Below are 21,109 nucleotides of genomic sequence, written 5' to 3' on the forward strand. Positions count from 1 at the left end.
GCGACCATTCCCCATGTATGAAATTCTTCTTGCGGGGAAATCGGTTCCAACTTACGATGTTTTGACTTAAGAAGTGGTTTTCAAGAACCCATTGTGTTCTCATCAATCCAAGGACTGTCTGTAGGGCATACTGTCCTGCGAATCCATCACCTCTGCCCTCACTAGTCTACCTTGACTTCCAGTTTCCGAAAGCCTTTCATTTGAAATTTTCCTCCTTATTTTTAACTGGCTTCAAGGCCTCAGCACTGTTATTTTAACAAAAGTGTTGTAATGGTAACATTATTTGGTTGGTCTTCTGGAAGGAAATATTTAAATAGACCAAAAGGTCTTCTTTAATCTGAACCGCCCTTGTACAGCTTATGAAATTCTTGCTCCTTTATACACAGTTGCAGTGATGAATAATTATTAATTAGTTCATCTTTGCCTGTAAATGTGAGCATTTTTCAGAAAGCTCTTGATAAAGTCGCACGGAAGTGGTTAGTATGCAGAAATTAAAGTGCAAGGGATTGGGGGCATTACATTGGCATGGATTGAGAATTGGTTAACAGACAGAAAACATAGAGTAGGCATAAATGGATCCATAAGTGGCAGATGGTGATTGTTTAAATGGTGATAGATTGGGAAATGTGGATGTGTGAAGGGATGTGGGTGTCCTAATCACTGAAAAGAAGCATGTAGGTGGAATTCTCTAACACAGACGGCTGTGGAGGGCAAGTTACTTAATGTCTATTTCTAGGGGTATGGAGCTAGAATATGGCGTTGAAATAGACCTTTTCCTATTTTCTATGAAACCATGTATGGGGGCTTTTCCTTCCATTGAGAGATTTCATTTGTACTCGGGTTCTCCTTGTTCTGATCAGGGACGAAGCACAATTTGAGTGGCATGTTGGTGTTCCAATGCATAATTCCCTCATGTCTATATCAGTTAATTTTTTATTGTAATTGTTAATGTGCATGTGTACTGCCTGTTACATCATAAATGTGACGATTTGCAGCAATAGGCTTTGTGAATGTGAATTACTTGTGTATCTTTATGATTTTTTAAAAATAGATTATGCCAAGTGATAATACCAAATCCACCCTGACTTATAAGTACACAATTCATGAAGACTACTTGGCCACCATGACTAATGAAGTTTTACAGGAAGACATGGCTACATTTGAGTGGGCCTTGAAGAGATGGTCTCAGTGCTCCAAACCGTGTGGAGGAGGTAACTCATAGCTGGAAAATACACAAGAATATAGTTTCTGTGAACCAACAGGTTATTGGTTATAATTAATAAATCATAAATATGTTCTTGGGAAGTTTCAGACCAGCACCTAACCATATACTAATTTTGATCACACTTTAATGGTGGGATTTCCTTCCCCACCGTGGTGTGTGTTTTGCAGTGTTGGAGGCAGCCCATCATTCTTGCGGTCCTGCCACTGTCGATGGAGTTTCCCATTCTTAGCACCACCCACCGCTGGGGAATGTGGAGGGGGGGGGGGGGGTCACCAACGGCAGGATTGGAAGACCCAGCTGGCGGGAGCGGCCGGAAAAACTAAATAATGGCCTTCATTTTCTGGCCGTTGTTACAACACCTTGGGCAAGTGTGCGGCCAATTTCAGCCCACTCGTCCTGGAGCCATAACACAAGTCAATCAATCAATAATTATTGTAAAAATTCCCAAAGTCTTTGGCCCTTAGCTGCCCAATAATTACAGTCACCAGGTTTGTAAGTTGAAACACAATTACTGTTTATTTATTTTTTTAAAGTGCAATAATTACAGCTGGATAACAAGCAAGCTAACCCACAACCTCCCTTTAACTGTCCCACCCTCTACCCTCACACACACAGGACAGTCAAACACAGAGGGGTGGAAAGGGGTTAAAAAAAGGATTAAGGTCAAAAGGTAAGAGTTCTTGCTTCAGATGATGAGTTATTTGCCTCATCTTCTTCACACTATTAGTGTGGTTTGAAGTCTCTGGGCTACAGCCCATAATGATCTTTCTTGCATTTCAGCAGTATATCTTACTCACAACTGTTCCAGGAGAGGCCGCTGATGAATCTGCTCTTCGATAAGGTTATCACATTCTGGTGTCTGCTTCACATCAACCTTTTCTGGAGAGTTATCAGATTCTCACAGTGGCTTTTTGGTGAGAACTAACTGGATGTTTCTGGAGCGAGTTGGTTAGTTTCCTCCATCCAGCCTGCAGAATCAAAAGTGAAATGAACTCCAGCCTTGTGACACTGAGAAACATATCAGTGGGACCAGAACCAATCACTGCTGGCCACCGGGCAAGGCACAAATAATTGAGCCAATTCATTGGCCACCAGCTAAGTTAATCAAAGCGAGTTTTCACTGATGCCTTCCGGTTTCTTCCTGCTTGATTTCAAGATACAGGCCATTGCCTCTTCTTAAGTTAAAGATACAAGCTGCATTAAAGTCACATGTCCATTACTCATCCATGGATCAAAATGGTAATAGCAAAAATAAAAGAAAGAAAACAGGGAACAAACAGGGTTTAAACAGGAGGACCCTTGCATACCTCTCTCCGAAAAGAATGAAACTTCAGGGCATGGACTTTTCATTATGAGGTATGCAAGACAAAAATCACAAACACATGCCCATCTAAATCATCCCCATTATACAAGTCCCCTCCCCAGTCTTCACATTGGTAATGAATCAACTTTTAAACGTATGACAAAGTATCCGCAATCACATTATCCTTTCCGGGAATATGTACAATTTTAACATTAAATCTGTGTAATAGTAAACTCCAACAGAATAACCGTGGGTTCCTGGTTTTACACTTCTCTATAAACGCAAGTGGATTATGGTCTGAAAAAGTCCACTGGTTCTTCCTCTAACTTGGCTGTCAATCTCTCAAACTCTACTTGGCATTCCGTGGATCACAGCAGCTTTGCTTGTTTCTGCCACATGTTCAGCATGCATTGTGTTTCAGTCTCTAACTGAGGCAGTCTCCAGAATTTTCTTTATAAACGAATATGGATTATTGTCTGGAAAGGTCCGGGGCAGCCAGCACCGCTTTGTCCTCCAATTTGGCCGTCGATCTCCAAAACTCTACTTGGTGTTCCGTCGATCTCCCAAACTCTACTGGGTGACAGCGGCTAAGCTTGTTTCTACCACATGTGCAACATGCACTGTGTTTGAGCCTCTAACACAGCCAGTCTCCTTGGTTTTAATTGAGAGGAATGTGGCTTTAATGGTTCAAAGTTTCTTATGTCGACATCATAATCAGTTAACAGAGATCCCCAGGTCTTTCCCTAAAACTCCTTCTGTACTCTTTTCAGTGTCTCTGTTGCATCTGTCTCTTTATGTCCCTCATGTAATGTAGTCAGTCTTCCCTGATTGTCCAGAACCACTGCATGGTTCCCCATTCACCTTCCTCTTATTTTTCAACTAGAATTGATTACTGATTATTTCACCTCCCTTGCTATCTGCTTCTTTTATCTCAAAGTGCCACTGTGGACCTTGAAAAGGACGTGGGATAACCGGTCGTTCGCTTGGTATCACTTCACAGTCCTTACTGTCCTCATCCTAGCTAACATGTGTACTTTACTTCAAAGCAGAAATGCTCTGTAAAATATTGCCACCTGCAGTGAATGGCAATGGGTTTACTACAAAAGCAGTAACCAATTACTTTTAGAAAAGTTCTAGTCACTTTCTTCTTCCGATTTGCTGTCTTCTTTACCAAGCTTTGGAAGAATTACTTGCCAGTTATTGAAGATTATTTAGTGACAGGTAGTTGCTGTTTATCATTACCTCATAATCAGAACTAAGATCGAATTCAAAACTCTTGTCTGACTCCTTGGGCGAAATTCTCCCCTACCCGGCGGGGCGGGGGGTCCCGGCGTCGGGCCTCCCCAAAGGTGCGGAATTCTCCACACCTTTAGGAGCTAGGCCCGTGCTGAAGTGGCTCCCGCTCCGCTGACTGGCTGCAAAACTGGCGCCAACGGCCTTTGGCGCAATGTCGATTGGCGCCGGGGCTGGCCGAAAGGCCTTTGCCGGTCGGCGTGAGTCCGCGCATGCGCCGGAGCATCAGCAGCCACTGACGTCTGGGTCTCTTCCGCCTCCGCCGTGGTGGAGGCTGTGACAGCGGAAGAAAAAGAGTGCCCCCACGGCACTGGCCCGCCCGCCCATCGGTGGGCCCCGATCGCGGGCCAGGCCACTGTGGGGGCACCCCCCCGGGGTCCGATCGCCCCGCGCCTCCCCCAGGACCCAGGGGGCCCGCTCGCGCCGCCAATCTCACCGGCACAGAGGTGGTTTAAACCATGGCGCCAGGAGAGGCCTGACAGCGGCGGGACTTCGGCCCTTCGCGGGCCGGAGAATCGCCATGGGGGGCACGCCGATGCCCGGGTGGCGGAGAATTCCGGCCACGGCGGGGACGGGATTTATGCTGGCCCCGGGTGATACTCCGACCCTGCGGGGGGGTTGGAGAATACCGCCCCTTATCCCTGTCACTACTATTAAATTTGGACTCCTCATTCCTATCGGCACCTTTGTGCTTAGAATTCACAGAATCTGGTTCACTACCACTGTTCTTTGGTACGTGATCTACATCTGTCAACATTTCTTTCTTTGAGTCACTTACTGCCCAATGAGTTTCCCTTACTCCCACATGCCCTACCGTTGGCATATCATGTGTTATCTGCTGTACTTCATCAGAATCTCGATAATCATGTGTGAAGCTATAACCTTCACTCCTGCCAAATCATTCCCCAAAAGCATGTCTATTCCTTCCACTGGGAATTCCTTAACCACTCCAGCAATGACTGGACCTGGCACCAAACCACACTCTGATTGTGCTTTATACAATGGAACTGAAATATAATTTCTATCTATCCCATTAACTAATACCTCCGCTTTTATTGAGCTCCCTGGAGGGGAAACCAAATCCTTCCCCAATACAAGAGTTTGAGTAACCTGTTTCTCTTAAAATTGTTGTGAGTTTGGCTACATCAGTTGAGGAAATTGGGTTGACCTCCCCCTTAGACAAAAACCCAGCATATCTCTCATCTATCTCATTCCTCACACCTTCTCCCACAACAGTGTTTACCTCAGTCCAGTCAAAGCTACAGTCTGCCATGTAATATTCTCTGGGCGGGTTCTCCGACCCCCTGCTGGGCTGGAGAATTGCAGGGAGCGGCGTGAATCCTGCCCCGACGCCAGTTGCAGAATTCTCCAGCGCCGGTTTTTTGGCGGGGGTTGGAATCGCGCAGGTCGGGGGCCATTGGTAGCGGCCCCGCCGGTGATTCTCCACTCCACGATGAGCCGAGCGGCCGCCCGTTTTCGGCCAGTCCCGCCAGCCCATAAATTACACGAGGTTCTTACCGGCGGGACCTGGCTCTGCGGGTGGCCTGCGGAGTCCTCGGGAGGGGGGGGGGCATCTGGCCCGGTTTGGGGGGTGGGGGGGGGGGGGGGGGGGGAACCACGGTGGCCGGGCCCATGATCGGGGCCTACCGATCTGCAGGCGAGCCTGTGCCGTGGAGGCACTCTTTCCCTCCGCACCGGCCACTGTAAAGCTTCGCCATGCCCGGCGCGGAGAAGAAACCCCCTGCGCATGCGCAGGAATCACGGCAGTAGTTCTGGGAACACGCTGGCGCTCCTGCGCATACGCCAACTCGTGCCGGCTGCAGAGGCTCTTTGGCGCCGGTTGGGGCGGCGACAATCAGTCCAGCGCCAGCCTAGCCCCCGAAGGCCTGGAGGATTCCGCACCTTCCGGCCGGTCCGACGCCGGAGTGGTTCACGCCATTCTTTGACGCCAGTATGGCCCGCCCGCCGGATACCGGAGAATCCCAGCTTCCATTTTTGTTCCCTTTTCGGAATCCTCCTTATGAACCTCCACAAGTTCCCAGGTTTTCCGTGCAACTTCCAACATGCTGAACGAACGTGCCCCACCTTGTTACAATGGTAATACCTAGGCTTCCAAGTCTCACCTCCATCCTCAGTACCCTCCTCCCTGTTCTGAGGAGGAGATCTCTCAGCAGTCCCAGCTATCCATTCTGCATCTTGACTACCTGCCTTCCTTTCACTCTCACACTTCCTTTCCTTTTGAAAATGATGGGGGTGATGGAACAAAGGTTTACATTTATGGATTAGCTCATAATCATCAGCCATAATTGCTGCTTGCCTAGCAGTCTTCAACCTCTGGTCTTCAACATGGGTTCTTACTATAGAATGTAGGGAATTCTTAAATTCCTCTAAGAGGATGATCTCTCTGAGAGCCTCATAGGTAGTTTCAATTCCCAATGGTCATACCCACCTATTAGAATTGTTCTGCTTAACCCTTTCAAATTCTGCATAAGTCTGCCTTGGCTGTCTCCTTAAATGCCAAAACATTTGCCTTTATGCTTCGGGGACTAATTCGTATACATCCAGAGTAGCCATTCCTGTGACCGCCCCGTCAGCTTACCCTGCATGGGTAATGTCCACGTTTCTCTTGGCCATTCCACTTGGGTTGCTATTTTCTCATAAGCCTTCAAAAAGCTTTCTACCTCCTTCTCTTCAAAATTTGGGAGGGCCTGTATAAATTTAAACATATCGCCACTGGGTTCCGTTCTAGGATTAAACACCCCTCTGGCCACTCCCCACTCATTTCTAGCGCCTTAAACTGTAGGTTTGTCTCCAATTTCAACTTCCTCATTTCCATCTCCATTTCACTCTGTTCTTCTTCTCTCTTTTTCTTTCTTTTTCCTCTTTCTTCTCCTCGCTCCTTATTTCCATCTCCATTATTTCTGCTTCATCTCCTTTTTCCTTTTTCTCTGTGCCTCAGCTCCATTTCTATTCTTTTTAATTCCCTTTCATGCTCTAACTGCAACTAAACTCTCTCCAGCTCTACATCCCCACCAGATAATATCCTTGATGTTGCATCATCTGTGTTCCTAGCATCTCTTTCAAATTTAAATGTTGAGAAATTGCTTCCATTATCTCTGCCTTCCTAACTCGAGCCGGTACCTTTATTTTTCATACACCTACCAGTTCAACTAGCTTGGCCTTGCAAAGCTCTTTTAAATAAACCAGAGATAAGTCTTCTACCTTAAGAAAACCCCAAGCAGTTTCCAGAGCTATCCTGTAATATTACTACAAACCTGGTGTCTCTTTTTAATTTATACTGTAACCCTAATTTGCCATCTACCATTCCAAAAAACTCGGACTCGAGCCCCCAATGTATGTTACAACACCCTGGGCAAGTGCACGGTCAATTCAAGCCCCACTCCTCCTGGAATTAACCAATAATTCTTCTAAAAATTCCAGAAATATTTGGCCCTTAGCTGCCCAATAATTACAGTCACCAGGTTTATGAGCTGGAACACAATTACTCTTTTACGTCTAACATGAATAAAGATGGAATGTGCATTAATTACTGCTGGATAACAAACATGCTAATCTACTGCCCCCTTTAACTGTCCCACCCTCTACCCCCACACACAGGACAGACAAACACAGAGGGGTGGAAAGGGGTAACAAAATAAAGATTAGCGTCAAAAGGCAAGAGTTCTTCCTTCAGATGATGTGTTCTTTGCAGCACCTTCACAGTATGAGTGTGCTTTAAAGTCTCTGGCCAACGGCCCGCAGTGATTTTCCTTGAATTTCAACAGTATATCTTATATTTGCCAGGAGAGGCCTCTGACTTCACAACAACCTTCTCTTAGAGAGTGTTATCATAATCTGGTCTCTGCTTCACATGAACCTTTTTAGCAGAGAGAGATTTATCAGGTTCTGGATTCTACTTCACATCAACCTTCCCTGGAGAGTTATCAGATTCTCACAGTGGCTTTGTGGTGAGAACTAACTGGATGTTTCTGGAGCGAATTGATTAGTTTCCTCCATCCAGCCTGCAGAATCGAAAGTGAAATGAACTCCAGCCTTACAACGCTGAGAAACCTGTCAGTGGGACCAGAACCAATCACCACTGACTACTAGGCAGCGCACAGGCATTTGAGCCAATTCACTGGCCACCGGCCAAGTCAATGCGAGTCTTCACTGATGCCTTCCAGATCCTTCCTGCTGATTTCAAGATAGAGGCCATTGCTTCTGCTTGAGTTAAAGATACAGGTTGCATTAAAGAAACATGTCCATTACTAATCCATGGATCTAAATGGTAATTAAAAAATTAAAGGATTGGGAAAACAGGGAACAAACACAGTTTAAACAGGAAGACCTTTACACCATTCCTGTGGTGCGATCTTCTAGTCCTGCTGATAGTCCACCCCAGCTTCAGCCATCCTGGTGGTGGGGGGGGGGGGGGGGGGGGGGGGGGGGTTCATTGAACAGGAAATCCTGGTGGGCCAGAAGATCCAGCCACCAGCCAATGGTGAGTCGCATCTGCCGCCATGAAATACGCTGTAGGGTGCACAGAATATCCTGTCCAGTCAATCAGGTTCAGTCTCATAATACTAACATTTCGCAATCTTTTAGAAAACGTGCCAATCTACCTGAACTGAGGCAAAATGCTCTGGTTGTGCAGTGGTTATGTTACTTGGACTTGGAATACAGAGAATGTAAATTCAAACCCCACCATGGCAGTTCAAGAACTCAGTTTAAAAATCTAAATATTAAATGCTATCACATGAAAATGTCTACAACCTGATATCAACTTGTATTAGTAGTCAGGAACTGAGGAAGAATGCGTGCAATGGCAGGGCCTAATTAGCTTTTGAAGTAGGGGAGTTATACTGCAGACATATAACGCTCTGTTAAGGCGACGATTAGAGTATTGCATCAGTTTTGGTCACCACACTTTAGGAAAGATGTGAGCGGCCTTGACAGGCTGCAGAGGAGATCCAGGGATGAGGGATTTTAGCTACAAAATTAAGTTGGAAAAGCTGGAGTTGTTCTCCTTGGAGCAGAATAGATTGAGGAGTGATTTTATCGACTGTACAAGAATAAGACAGGTGTAGATAAGGTAACAAAGAAATGCTATTCCCAGTAGATGGTACAAGGAATAAGTCACCATTGACTTGCCCTCAATCACTCTTGATGTTCCCTCTGTCATGCTTGAGCTACCTTCAGTAGAGATTGACCTTCCATTTGTCATCATGTTCCCTATCTCTTGAGCGACCCTTTTGACCTCCACAACCAGACCTTCCTCCTTTTGGACAGCCACCACCCGACCCCTTCAATGTCAGCCATGCCCCAGCCTCCCTGGACAGCAACTGCCTACCAAACTCAATGTCACAGCTCAGCCTTCTCTCCGCCAGGTCACTCCGAATAATCCACTAGGAGGAAGACCTATCTCGCCTGATGCATGCCACCTTGAATAGGTTATGAATTTGAAGGCACTTGTTTCTCGTTTGCGGCTGGTTTAATCAGAAACATACAGTTGAATCCGCTGACCACCTGTTTTAACATGCATGACATGCTAATGTATTAAAAATAGGTTCTCGCCTCTTGGTGTCGGGAAACATGATCCGCCTTAAATCTGCTGCCAATTAATTATTTTATTATTTTATGAGATGTGAGCGTCACTGGCAAGGGCCAGCATTTGTTGCCCACCCTAAATTGCTCTTGATCTGGAGTCACATGTAGGCCAGGCCAGGTTAGGACAGCAGACTTCCTTCCCTTTACAACAATTAATGATAAGTGTCATGGTTTCATAGATTCATAGAATTTACAGTGCAGAAGGAGGCCATTCGGCCCGCCAAGTCTGCACTGGCTCTTGGAAATACCAGCCCACTTAAACCCACACCTCCATCCTATCCCCGTAACCCAGTAACCCCACCTAACCTAAGGGCAATTTAGCATGGCCAATCCACCTAACCTGCATATCTTTGGACTGTGAGAGGAAACCAGAGCACCCGGAGGAAACTCACGCAGACACGGGGAGAACGTGCAGACTCCACACAGACAATGACCCAAGCTGGGAATCGAACCTGGGATCCTAGAGCTGTGAAGCCACTGTGCTAACCACTATGCTACCGTGCTGCCCATTATGGTCACCATTACAGAGAATAGCTTTCAATTCCAAATTTATTAATTGAACTTAAATTCCACCAGCCGCCGTCTGCCCAAAACATTAGCCTAGGCCTCTCGATTGCCAGTCGAGTGACATTACAACTCAAATCACCATCTGCCCAGTTTAGTTCCCAATTTTCATCCCGCCATTGGAAAACTGACACTTTGCTTCCTGCACACTGAAATGCTCCTGCTCGTTCCCATGGGAACTTTCTATAGAATCCCTACAATGCAGAAGGAGGCCATTCAGCCCATCAATTTTGCACCAACCCTATGAAAGAGCACCCTCCTTGGCCCACTCTCCCGCCTTATCCTCGTAGCCCACCTAACCTGCAAATATTTTGACACTAAGGGAAATTTAGCATGGCCAATCCACCTTACCTGCACATCTTTGGGCTGTGGGAAGAAACCGGAGCACCCAGAGGAAACCCAAGCAGACCACGTGGATAATGTGCAGGCCCCACACAGTCACCCAAGGCCGGGATTGGTCCTGGGTCCCTGGAGCTCTGAGGCAGCAGTGCTAACCACTGTGCTGTATAACTCTACCCGCTCTACTGGACTCTGACCCATGACTCTGAGTTCTTTCATGTATATTTCACCAATGAATAGTGAATGATTTGTAAATAACTTCCACAGGTGGTGCTAGTCGCAACAACAAACCATAAACTGTTCTTGGTCAATTAAGTATCTGTGAATTGAGATTCCTGGTGCAATAGCAAAGACTCTGATTAATTCTGGTTTATTGGAGATGGTATTAAATGACCTTCTGCTACTGGTTGTAACTTAGAATGGAGGATCCAGGTGACCTTATAGATATAGATAAGGTAAAATCCATCGTTCCTTGATATAGATTAACTGTTCCATAAAGGTTTATTTTTGCCAAGGAAGAACTGATATCATTTTGAAGTGCATGTCATGATTTTAATATTAATGCTTTAGAAGCAAAGGGCACAAACTGTGGCCTTTCCAAAGCCAAGCCTGAAATTCAAATTAACCTTACTTTCCATTACTAGGTGATGCACAAAATCATCAAATGTTAGTGAACTTTAATGATCATTGTAATGGTAAGATTCAATAAGCTTGCATTATTATTGTCGCAATGCTACTACTGCAAGATGAAATAATGCTCAATAAATATGAATGCTCGACATGATCAATAACCATTCTATCTCTGCACATGTCAGCTTCTCAGCTATTAGGCATTATGTTTGCATTGCCAGTTAAATTGGGTGGTAATCAATATTTAATCCAAGCAACTAGAAGAACCCATGGATGTTGTGTGAAAATGAGGTATTTAAGATTTTATTCTGACAGAGGTGATTGATTTTGTGAAGGTGCTCAGTTTACAAGATACGGCTGTCGCAGGAAGGCTGATGCCAAGATGATTCATCGCAGCTTCTGTGATGCAAGTAAAAAACCAAAGCCAATCCGTCGAATGTGCAACTTACACGAGTGCTCCCAGCCGATGTAAGTGAACAGAAAGAACCAGCTCCTCTGTTCTGTTTCTTAATTACGTGCTTCCATTAGGCCACATCACCTGAAGACGTAGGAGTGAACTTTAATCCACCCAAAATGTTTGGGTTGGGGTGGAGTGAGATGTTAGCATTTTTAAAAGCCAACCAAAACCCATCCATTTCATGTTTAATGGTGTTTTGCAGCTTACCTGCTCCCTCCTGGTAGCTTGCAAATTCAGATGCTTTAATGAGGCTGGCAGCCTCTCATTTAAACCTGTTTCATGTCTAACCGGGGGCTATTAAACCCAGCAACTGAAAGGGGGTGGGGGTGGTTCAGGTCAGCTTTGTGGAGAAGGGAATTGCCTTTACAACACTGCTTGTGGGCCAGGAGGTGCGGGAGTGCTTCCCCTAACCGCCATACTCTCCCCTCCATATAAAGACCCCCCCCCCGAATTGGGAATCGGATACTCCACTGGGTCCCAACCTCCCCTTCCCGCTGGAAATTACACCTACTCCTGAATCCTTCTCCACAGTCCGTCATTCCCGATGGAAAGCCAAGATTGTCAATCAGACTGACTCCCAGGGAGAGAACCTGTCGAGGAGACTTGACATATCCCATAGGGAAAATATTTTCGGGTTTCCCATGTGAAACTCTTCCCCCTGCTCTAAACCTGGTTCTGCAATCCAATGACATCCAGCTAGCTGTGCTTCCCCACCACCCCTGTAAACCCCTCTGAATTATCAGCTCTATTGTTCTGTCTGAAATTTGCGGTATTTTAATTCGATGTTCCCTCCCTTTATCCTTTTCTCTTTTTGCCATTGCGAACTCCCACCTTTCCAAAGCTCTCTCTTTCCCCTTCTTCCATTTGAATGCTCCCTCTTTGTGTCTTTATTGCATTTCTCATTTCGTAATTTCTATTTCTCTTTGTAATTAGATGTTAGCTAATTAAATTTCCCCACTTCTCAAAGTACTGGGTCTGTCTGACATCGCTTGCATAATTAAATGGTTGCTCTGCTTTCAATTGCTTCAGTATTCTAAGCCTCTGTAGACGATCATAAATCCAATTTACCTACTAATTCCATCAGTATAGCTTTAGGTACACTTTTCAAATTTGCTAAGGTTATATTGTCTACTTCCAAATATGCCTGGCTAGAGCAACAGCCAACTTTGCAGTTTCCTTATTTTAAATAGCACGTTCCCATTTGGTAAATCTCATTACGTTTTTAAAAAAACACAAATCCCCTACACCCAAAAGGAATTATGATTTTTAAAATCCTGGCCAAGAGCCCCCAATTTTTTTAAGAACCCCACTGTTACTACCTGTCTCAAAGCCCCGAAGGATAACACTGGTACTTATTAGTGTATTTTTGTTTGGAATAATGTGAGGAAACAATATACAACCTCGGTGAGGAACCAGTCCAGTCATTGTGTAAACAATTAATAAAGAATATTTATTAAAGTAAAAGAAAAAGCACATGACAGAAGACTAGTATACATTATGGCATTTAAGGATATGAATAACTAAACAGCTAAAATTACCCCATGTTCCTAAAATAGACTCACATTCCCTGAACTCACTGAGATATCCCTTTTCCCAAGCAACGTCCAATATATAGTAACTCTATAGGTCAAATCCAGTCAATAGTTACCACACAATACTGCTCAGGTGACCAAACCTGGGAAATCATCAACAAAGGCACAAAACTGTTTCTTTTAGTGGACAATATCTACAACCTGCCATGGTTCTAAATTTTAGATGGCCTCCATGGCTCTGATCACAGATGGAACAGACCTATCTCTCTGTTAGATGGAGAACTAGATTCTCTCCCCATGAGGTGCTCGCACTGTTTAGTCTCTTTGACATTCCCCTCTGTGGGTTCTGCTGTCTACTTCTCACAAATTCCTTGGGTGGGATTCTTCGTCCCGCCGCACCAGATTTCTGGTGCGGTGCGCCCCTGGAATTCTCTGTCTCGCCACCCGGTCAATGGGATTTCCCATTGTGAGTAGCCCCACGCCTCGGGAGATCTCCGGGCTGCCAGCGTAACAGAGAATCCCGACAGCAGTGATTCCAGCCCCTTGTCTTCAGAAATTTTAATTTGTATAGCCCTACTGATCTCTGGTAAACAACCTTTCTAATATGGTCATTGGATGTCTCTCGACTCCTGATAATCTTGTTACTGGGAAAATTGCATCTCATTATTCCTCTAGATACCTGCTAGTCTTGTTGTCTGTTATTTTCTTTTCATCTCAAATTCATTGTTAGTCTTGTTAATTTCCCATATTCCTAACAATAAGTACAAACTGTTCTTGTCGCTGTATAAATATAAGCTGCTGCAGTTATTGTTTGCTACTCCAGCGCTCTCTTGGCTCGGCTCAGTCTCAACCAAAGGACATGAGGATTAGAAGAAGGTGCAGGCAATTTGGCTCTTCATTCCTGTTCCAACATCCAGGAAGATCATGTGTGATTATTTTTCTCAACCCCACCTTCCTGCAATATCTCCATATCTCTTAATTCACTTAGCTTTCAAAAATGTATCAACCTTTTATTTGAAAATAATCAATGATGAACTCTCTCAGGCAGTGAATTCCTAAAGATTCACAATCTTTTGAATGAAGCAATTTCTCCTCACCACAGTCCTGAGTGATCAAAATGTTTCACAGCCGATGAATTACGTTTTGAAATGCCGTCCCTGTTTTCATGTAGGGAAACATAATAACTAATGAGCTAATGGTAAATAGAAACAAAAGGTTATGATTTAATGGGGATTACTGAAACATGGTTACAGGGAGGCCAGGTCTGGGAATTTAAATTCCAAGGGTACGCAGTATTTCGGAAAGATAGGCTGAAAGGAAAAGGAGGTGGCATAACCCTGCTGGTGAGGGAAAGGGATCAGTGCTGGAATGAGAAATGACATAAGCACTGGAGATCAAGATGTGGAATCAGTCTGGGTAGAAATATGAAATAACAAAGGGAAGAAGTCCTTGGCAGGAGTTTACCCGAACAGGTGCCAGAATGTGGTGACTAGGAGCTTTTCACAGTAACTTCATGGCAGTGTTAATGTAAGCCTACTTGTGACAATAAATATTATTATTATTATTAATATAAAGGTCCCCAAAGAGTGGTGCACAGTATAAAATCTCTACAGTGCAAAAGGAGGCCATTCAGCCCATCAAATCTGCACCGTTCCTTTGAAAGAGCACCCTACTTAAGCCCATGCCTCCACCCTATCCTCGTAACCCAGTAATCCTACCTAACCTTTTGGACACTAAGGGGAAATTTAGCGTGGCAATCCATCTAACCTGAACATCTTCGGACCAGGAAATACTGGAGGCTTGCAAGAAATGTACACCAATAATAATGGGTGATTTTAATATGCAAGTAGACTGGAGGAATCAAATTGGCAAGGATAGCCCGAAGGTAGAGTTCATTGAATGTATTAGAGATTGTTTCCTGGAACAGTATGTTGGGGAACCAGCCAGGGAGGAGGCGACTCTGGATTTGGTACTCTCCAATGAGGAGGGATTAATTAATGACCTCACAGTTAAGGATCCACTCTGGAGTAGTGACCATAGTATGGTAGAATTCAAGATTCAGTTTGGGGTGAGAAAGTGGAGTTAAACAAAGGAAATTACATTGGCATGAAGACAGATTTTGTGACAATAAAGATTATTATTTGGCCCATGTAAACTGGGCAGGAAGGCTAATAGGTAGGACAACTGATGAGCAGTGGCAGTTGTTTAAGGAGATACTCTATTCCTCACAAATAAAATATATATAGTGAGGAAGAAAGATGGTAAGAGGGATAAAAAAACCATCCATGGCTAAACAAGGAGGTCAAGGACATTATATAGATAAAAACTAAGGTATGTCATATTGCAAAGGCCAGTGGCAGGCTGGAAGATTGAGAAACTTTCAAACATAAATAAAGGGACGTTAAAAAAGTAATAGAAAGAGCTAGGGTAAATTACAGGAAAAATAAAACTAGCACAGAAGATCAAGAAGGATAGCAAAAGCTTCTATAGATAGAAGAGAGTCGCTAAGGTCAATGTTGGTTCTGGTCGCCGCATTACAGGAAGGATGTGGAAGCACAGGAAAGGGTGCAGAGGAGATTTACCAGCATGTTGCCTGGTATGGAGTGACGATCTTATGAGGAAAGGTTGAAGGACTAAGGCTGTTTTCGTTAGAGAGAAGAAGGTTAAGAGGTGACTTAATTGAGGCATACAAAATGATCAGAGGATTAGTTAGGATGGACAGTGAGAGCCTTTTTCCTCGGTGGTGATGGCTAGCACGAGGGGACATAGCTTTAAATTGAGGGGAGATAGATATAGGACAGATGTCAGAGGTAAGTTCTTTACTCAGAGAGTAGTAAGGGCGTGGAATGCCCTGCCTGCAACAGTAGTGGACTCACCAATATTAAGAGCATTTAAATGGTCATTGGATAAACATATGGATGATAAGGGAATAGTGTAGATGGGCTTTAGAGTGGTTTCACCGGTCGGCGCAACATCGAGGGCCGAAGGGCCTGTACTGCGCTGTAATGTTCTATGTTCTCGGTATGTTGGTCCCTTGGAAGATGTAACTGGTGAGTTGGTAGTGGGGAAAGACAGATATGGCAGCGATGCTAAATCAATACTTTGCCTCAGTTTTCACTGTGGAGGACACTAGTACCATTCCGATAGGAATGGGCAATTCGGAGGTAATAGAAAGGCTGGAACTTGGAACAGTTGGCATCAATAGGGAAACAGTACTCAACAAACTCTTGGGATTGAGGGCAGACAAGTTCCCCGGGCCTGATGACCTACATCCTAGGCTACTAAAGGAAGTGGCTGCAGAGATAGTGGATCCATTGGTTATAATATTCCCAAATTCCCTAGACATAGGAAAGATTCCAGTGGTTTGGAAACATGCTAATGTAATGCCCCAGGAAGGGAGGCAGAATGTTGGAACCAGTTAATTTAACATTTGTTGTTGGAAAATTGTTAGAATCAATTATTAAAGATGTAATATCAAAACATTCGTCAAGCCAAAGCACTATCCATCAGAGTCAGCATGAAGGGCAAATCATCTTGACTAATTTGCTGGAGTTCTTTGAAAATATAACAAGCAAAGTGGATAATGGGAATCCTGTAGATGTAGTATATCTGGACTTCTGGAAGGCGTTTGACAAGATGCCTCACAGAAGGTTAATTCACAAGGTGAGATCACATGGGGTTAGGGGTAACTTATTAGCTTGGATAGAAGACTGGCTGATGGACAGGAGACAGAGAATCGTGATAAATGGATCTTTTCAGGATGACAAGATATAACTAGTGGGGCGCCACAGGGTTCGTTCCTTGGGCTAATTACCATCTATATTGATGGCTTGGATACAGGGATAGAAGGTACTTTGGCCAAATTCACAGATGACACAAAAATAGGTGAGACAGTAAGTTGCATGAGGAAATAAGAACCTTACAAATGTATATTGATAGGTTAGGAGAGTGGGCCAAAATGTTGCAGATGGAGTTTAATATGGGTAGCGTGTGAGGTTTTGGTATTTAGGTCAGAAAAATGGGACGGCAACTTATTATCTAAATGGGGAGAGACTTTGGGGTGCTCTGGTGCAGTGGGACCTGGGTATCTTCGTGTGTGAGTCACGAGAAAACTAGCATGCACGTGCAGCAGGTAATAAGGAAAGCAAATTCCTTAAAAAGTTGGCATTTATGAAATGAAAATGAAAATCGCTTATTGTCACAAGTAGGCTTCAATGAAGTTACTGTGAAAAGCCCCTAGTCGCACATTCCGGTGCCTGTTCGAGGAGGCCGGTACGGGAATTGAACTGTGCTGCTGGCCTGCCTTGGTCTGCTTTAAAAGCAAGCAATTTAGCCCAGTGTGCTAAACCAGTTCCTTCATAGCAAATGAACTGAATATAAAGGTAAGGAAATGTTGTTAAAACTGTACAAGGCATTGGTGAGTATGCACCTGGAGTATTATGCACAGTTTTGGTCCCCGTATTTGAAGAAAGATGTAGTGGCATTGTGGAGGGAGTTCAAAGGATGTTCACTAGATTGATTTTAGAAATAAGGGGTTTGTTGTGTGAGGAGCGATTGAACTGTTTAGGCCTATACTCTCTAGAGTTTAGAAGAATAAAGGGAGATCTAATTGAGCTTTACAAGATGCTAAAAGGCACGGATGAAGTAGACGTGGAGCAGGTGCTTCCTCTTGCGGGGCATTCTAAAATGAGTGGCCAGAATCTTAGAATACGAGGTAGCAAATTTAAAACAGATTTGAGGAGAAACTACTTCTCCCAAAGTGTTGTGGATCTGTGGAATTCACTACCCCAGAGTTCAGTGGATGCAGGGACAGTGAGTCGATTTATGGAGGACAGATTTTTAACTGGTATGGGTTGAAGAGTTATGGAGAAAGTGGAATTGAGGCCATGGTAGGATTAGCCAGGATCACATTGAAGGTTTTTAGGCTCGGGAGGCTAAATTGCCTACTCCTGCTCCTACTCCATCTGTTCTAGAGAAGAAATGCACTGGCAGATATCGCAATTCAGCTCTTGGTCTGTAGCATTGTAGATAACAGATGAGCAACGTATTTCCATGCCGAATGGTGGAATAGACTCGATGGGCCTAATTCTGCTCCTATATCTTACAAATTTATAATTTGTGAATAGAAGGTCTCACAAATGGCAATGAACAAAAGACCAGATAATCTGTTTTAGTGATGCAGGTCAGTATACTCCACCAATTGTCTTTGAATAGTGCAACATGGTCTTTTACTTTGTGAGCGGGTAGATAATATCTCGGTTTAACACGGCAAAGGACAACAGCTTTGAAAGTGCAGTCCTTCCTCACAACTGCACTGAGGTGGCAGCCTAGATTACTTGCTTGTTTCTGTAATGGCTCTCATACTCACATATTCCCAATTCCAAGGCAAGAGTTGCCACCACTGAAGCAAGGTTGTTACCTTGTGATCCACGGCGTTCCATGCTGAACAATTGGTGAAAAGGTCAATGAAACATTCTTTTGATGAAGCCAGTGCTTCTTTTGTTTTATTCCTGACCCTGCAAACGAACCAGGCTTTAGAAGAAGGTACTGCTCCACCAATTGTTTATTTCTGCCTGTTACGCAGATTATCTGGTCAATGTCTCATTGCTGCTTGTGGGAGCTTGCTGTGCCTAACTTGGCCGCTGTGTTTCCTACATTAGAACAGGTAGTCAAAAGTACTTAATTGGCTGTGAAATGCTTAACGATGGGCTTTGGTCGTGAAAGGCATTGTGTAAGTGCAAGTCTTCCTTTGCCTTTTCTGTTCAAAATAAGTGAATTAATTTTGCTTCTTGAGAATTATTCTGTGCCTGTTGTTTACCATGTCCAAATTTGGGGAAAGCGAGAATTACAATTCTATCTGTTAATCTGTTACATGCTGTTGGAAGTGAAGGGAAAAAAAGTGTTTGATAGATCACTTTTACTCATGGGATATTACAGCCCCCCCCCCCCACTCCCTCCACCAGGCATGTTTTCAGTGTATGGAAGTGGGGGTGGGGGGAGAAGGGACTCGTAAAATACGACAATTGGGTAGCCGACAATCTTCCCATCCATGCCCTGTTCTCATAGTTTGGGAGGTGGGCCGGAAACCATTAAAATGGCTACTTAAGGATTTCAATTCACCTGCACTGGCAAAATGCACTTGCACTGGAAGACAGGCGGGAGCAGGAAGGCTGTTCTTCCACCAAAGTTGTTGAAAGAGCAGAAAAGAGGGGTGACCATCCTTTTCCCTTTTCTCCTTTTTGGGAGGGATACCCTGTGCACATCAGGAGCACCCCCACCCCCCTTCTCCCACAAGATTGTATCCCTCACTTCATGCCTCCCTGCCTGACCTCCAAAACTCAAACTCTACTCCCTTCTCCCCTCCCTAGAATACCCAATCCTGACTTGACCAAAAATCTAATGTCGGGAGCAAGCAACGTGCCCCCTCCCACCCCGTACAATTCAACCAATCTCCGTACATTATTCACGCTCTAAAGCAATCCGCACTGACCATCGTGGAATATGTTGGCATGCGTGTATTACTTTAAATTAGTGTTTTCTCACTGGTTTATTTATTTTGCAATTTTGAAAGCTGTGCCTTCAATTATTTAAGTGGGGTTACGGGACATTCCGCCAATGTCTATTTGGTTGATGCATTGCTTAAAATTCCTATTTTCTTAAGTTCATTAAAAATAGTACTCAGCAGAATTTGAACACCATACTAATTAGTGTGGTGAGATCACAACATGCCATATAGGTATTATAAATGCTTTGACTTTCTGGTAATTTAATTTGTATTTTGCAGATGGATTACTGGAGATTGGGAACCATGCACTAGATCTTGTGGCAAGTCAGGATATCAGATTCGTACTGTCAGGTGTGTGCAGCCACTCCATGATGGTACCAACCGCTCAGTGCACAGTAAGTACTGCAATGAGGATCGGCCTGAGACCAGAAAACCTTGTAATCGAGAACTCTGCCCTGCACAATGGAGGATAGGACCTTGGTCACAGGTAAATTAAGGGTTATTGGTATTTCTTGTTTCTCGTTTAAGATTACGCTAGAAACCTCACTGTGTGTCTGGAGAACTGTTGTGACTCAGTGTTACTGAATACCACTTGCAAGCCACTCTGAAGTGTAGAAGATTTTATTTTAGACGGGCAGCATGGTCGGCGCAGACATGGAGGGCCGAAGGGCCTGTTCCTGTGCTGTACTTTTCTTTGTTCTTTGCTTTGTGATTCGGTTTTGGTATTGAAATTGGCAGAGACCTGCTGATATATTCTTGGTAGGAGCAAAACGGTCAACAATTCGATAGACTCTTGGCAGACACCGCTGATCAAAACAGCTTTGTGCTTGATTCCTGGAAATGTTTTACTTTAGCTTTGCTCTTTTTTAAACTAAGAGATGAGTAGGTAGCAATTCTGCTTTTGCAGATCAATAATCTGCTGCTGAGCGCACCCAATTGAATTGGATTTTAGTGCTTTATTACTGGTGTAGTTTTGGCAGTGTGTTTTCAGCAGTGTGCGCACACATTTCTCAGAAAAACTGGTTAATTAGCAAGAATTTCAGTCTAATTTAATTGGTTGTTACAGTCTCGCACCAATTTCCAACCTGGTACTGAGCTCGATCCCATTCTGCTACTGTTTATTTTCCATTTGCATAGACATTGCCGTTATTAAAAATGTTTCATCAAGTCGTTGCTCTTTATTGATCAATGTGCTACTTGCACATGTTTACCTGCTCAAATGTTTCTACCTTCTCCTTATATGGCAGCACTCATGTACATGTTATGGCTTTCCTGTTTTCTTTCCCAAATGTTCAATTTGTTGTTTTGTTAGTGTTCTGTAACCTGCAGCAATGGAACACAGGAGAGACAGGTCGTGTGCCGAACAAGGGACAATATGATTGGCCACTGTAAAGAGGGAAAGCCAGATTCCATCCAGATATGTAGAATGCCTTCATGTCAGAGTAAGTCACTTGGACTACATTGAAGTTATAGTGAGAATTCGGTGATTAATGTTAACCTTCAGAAGAATGTGGATCATTTCCCCCAGTAATGAAGGCAAACTCCTGCACACTCAATCAGGGCTATTTTCACAGGAAACATCAATCAGAGAATTGAGGCTACAGTGTTTTTAGTCCTATTTCTGACTCATGGTCAGCCCATGGTTAGCACTGCT

General features: G+C 44.2%; 1 protein-coding gene across 1 annotated transcript in view; it reads left to right on the plus strand.

Moving 5' to 3' along the window:
* The window catches only part of LOC119965245 (A disintegrin and metalloproteinase with thrombospondin motifs 2-like), a 274,960-nt gene that overhangs the window by 249,661 nt on the left and 4,190 nt on the right, over window positions 1–21,109 (plus strand). Inside the window, exons 17-20 of the mRNA XM_038795731.1 lie at window positions 1,052–1,211; window positions 11,297–11,429; window positions 19,735–19,942; window positions 20,768–20,897. Of these exons, the coding sequence (XP_038651659.1) occupies window positions 1,052–1,211; window positions 11,297–11,429; window positions 19,735–19,942; window positions 20,768–20,897 (631 nt within the window). The remainder of the gene's footprint in view (window positions 1–1,051; window positions 1,212–11,296; window positions 11,430–19,734; window positions 19,943–20,767; window positions 20,898–21,109) is intronic.

Source organism: Scyliorhinus canicula, chromosome 4, assembly GCF_902713615.1.
Source record: "Scyliorhinus canicula chromosome 4, sScyCan1.1, whole genome shotgun sequence".
Classification (NCBI taxonomy): domain Eukaryota; kingdom Metazoa; phylum Chordata; class Chondrichthyes; order Carcharhiniformes; family Scyliorhinidae; genus Scyliorhinus; species Scyliorhinus canicula.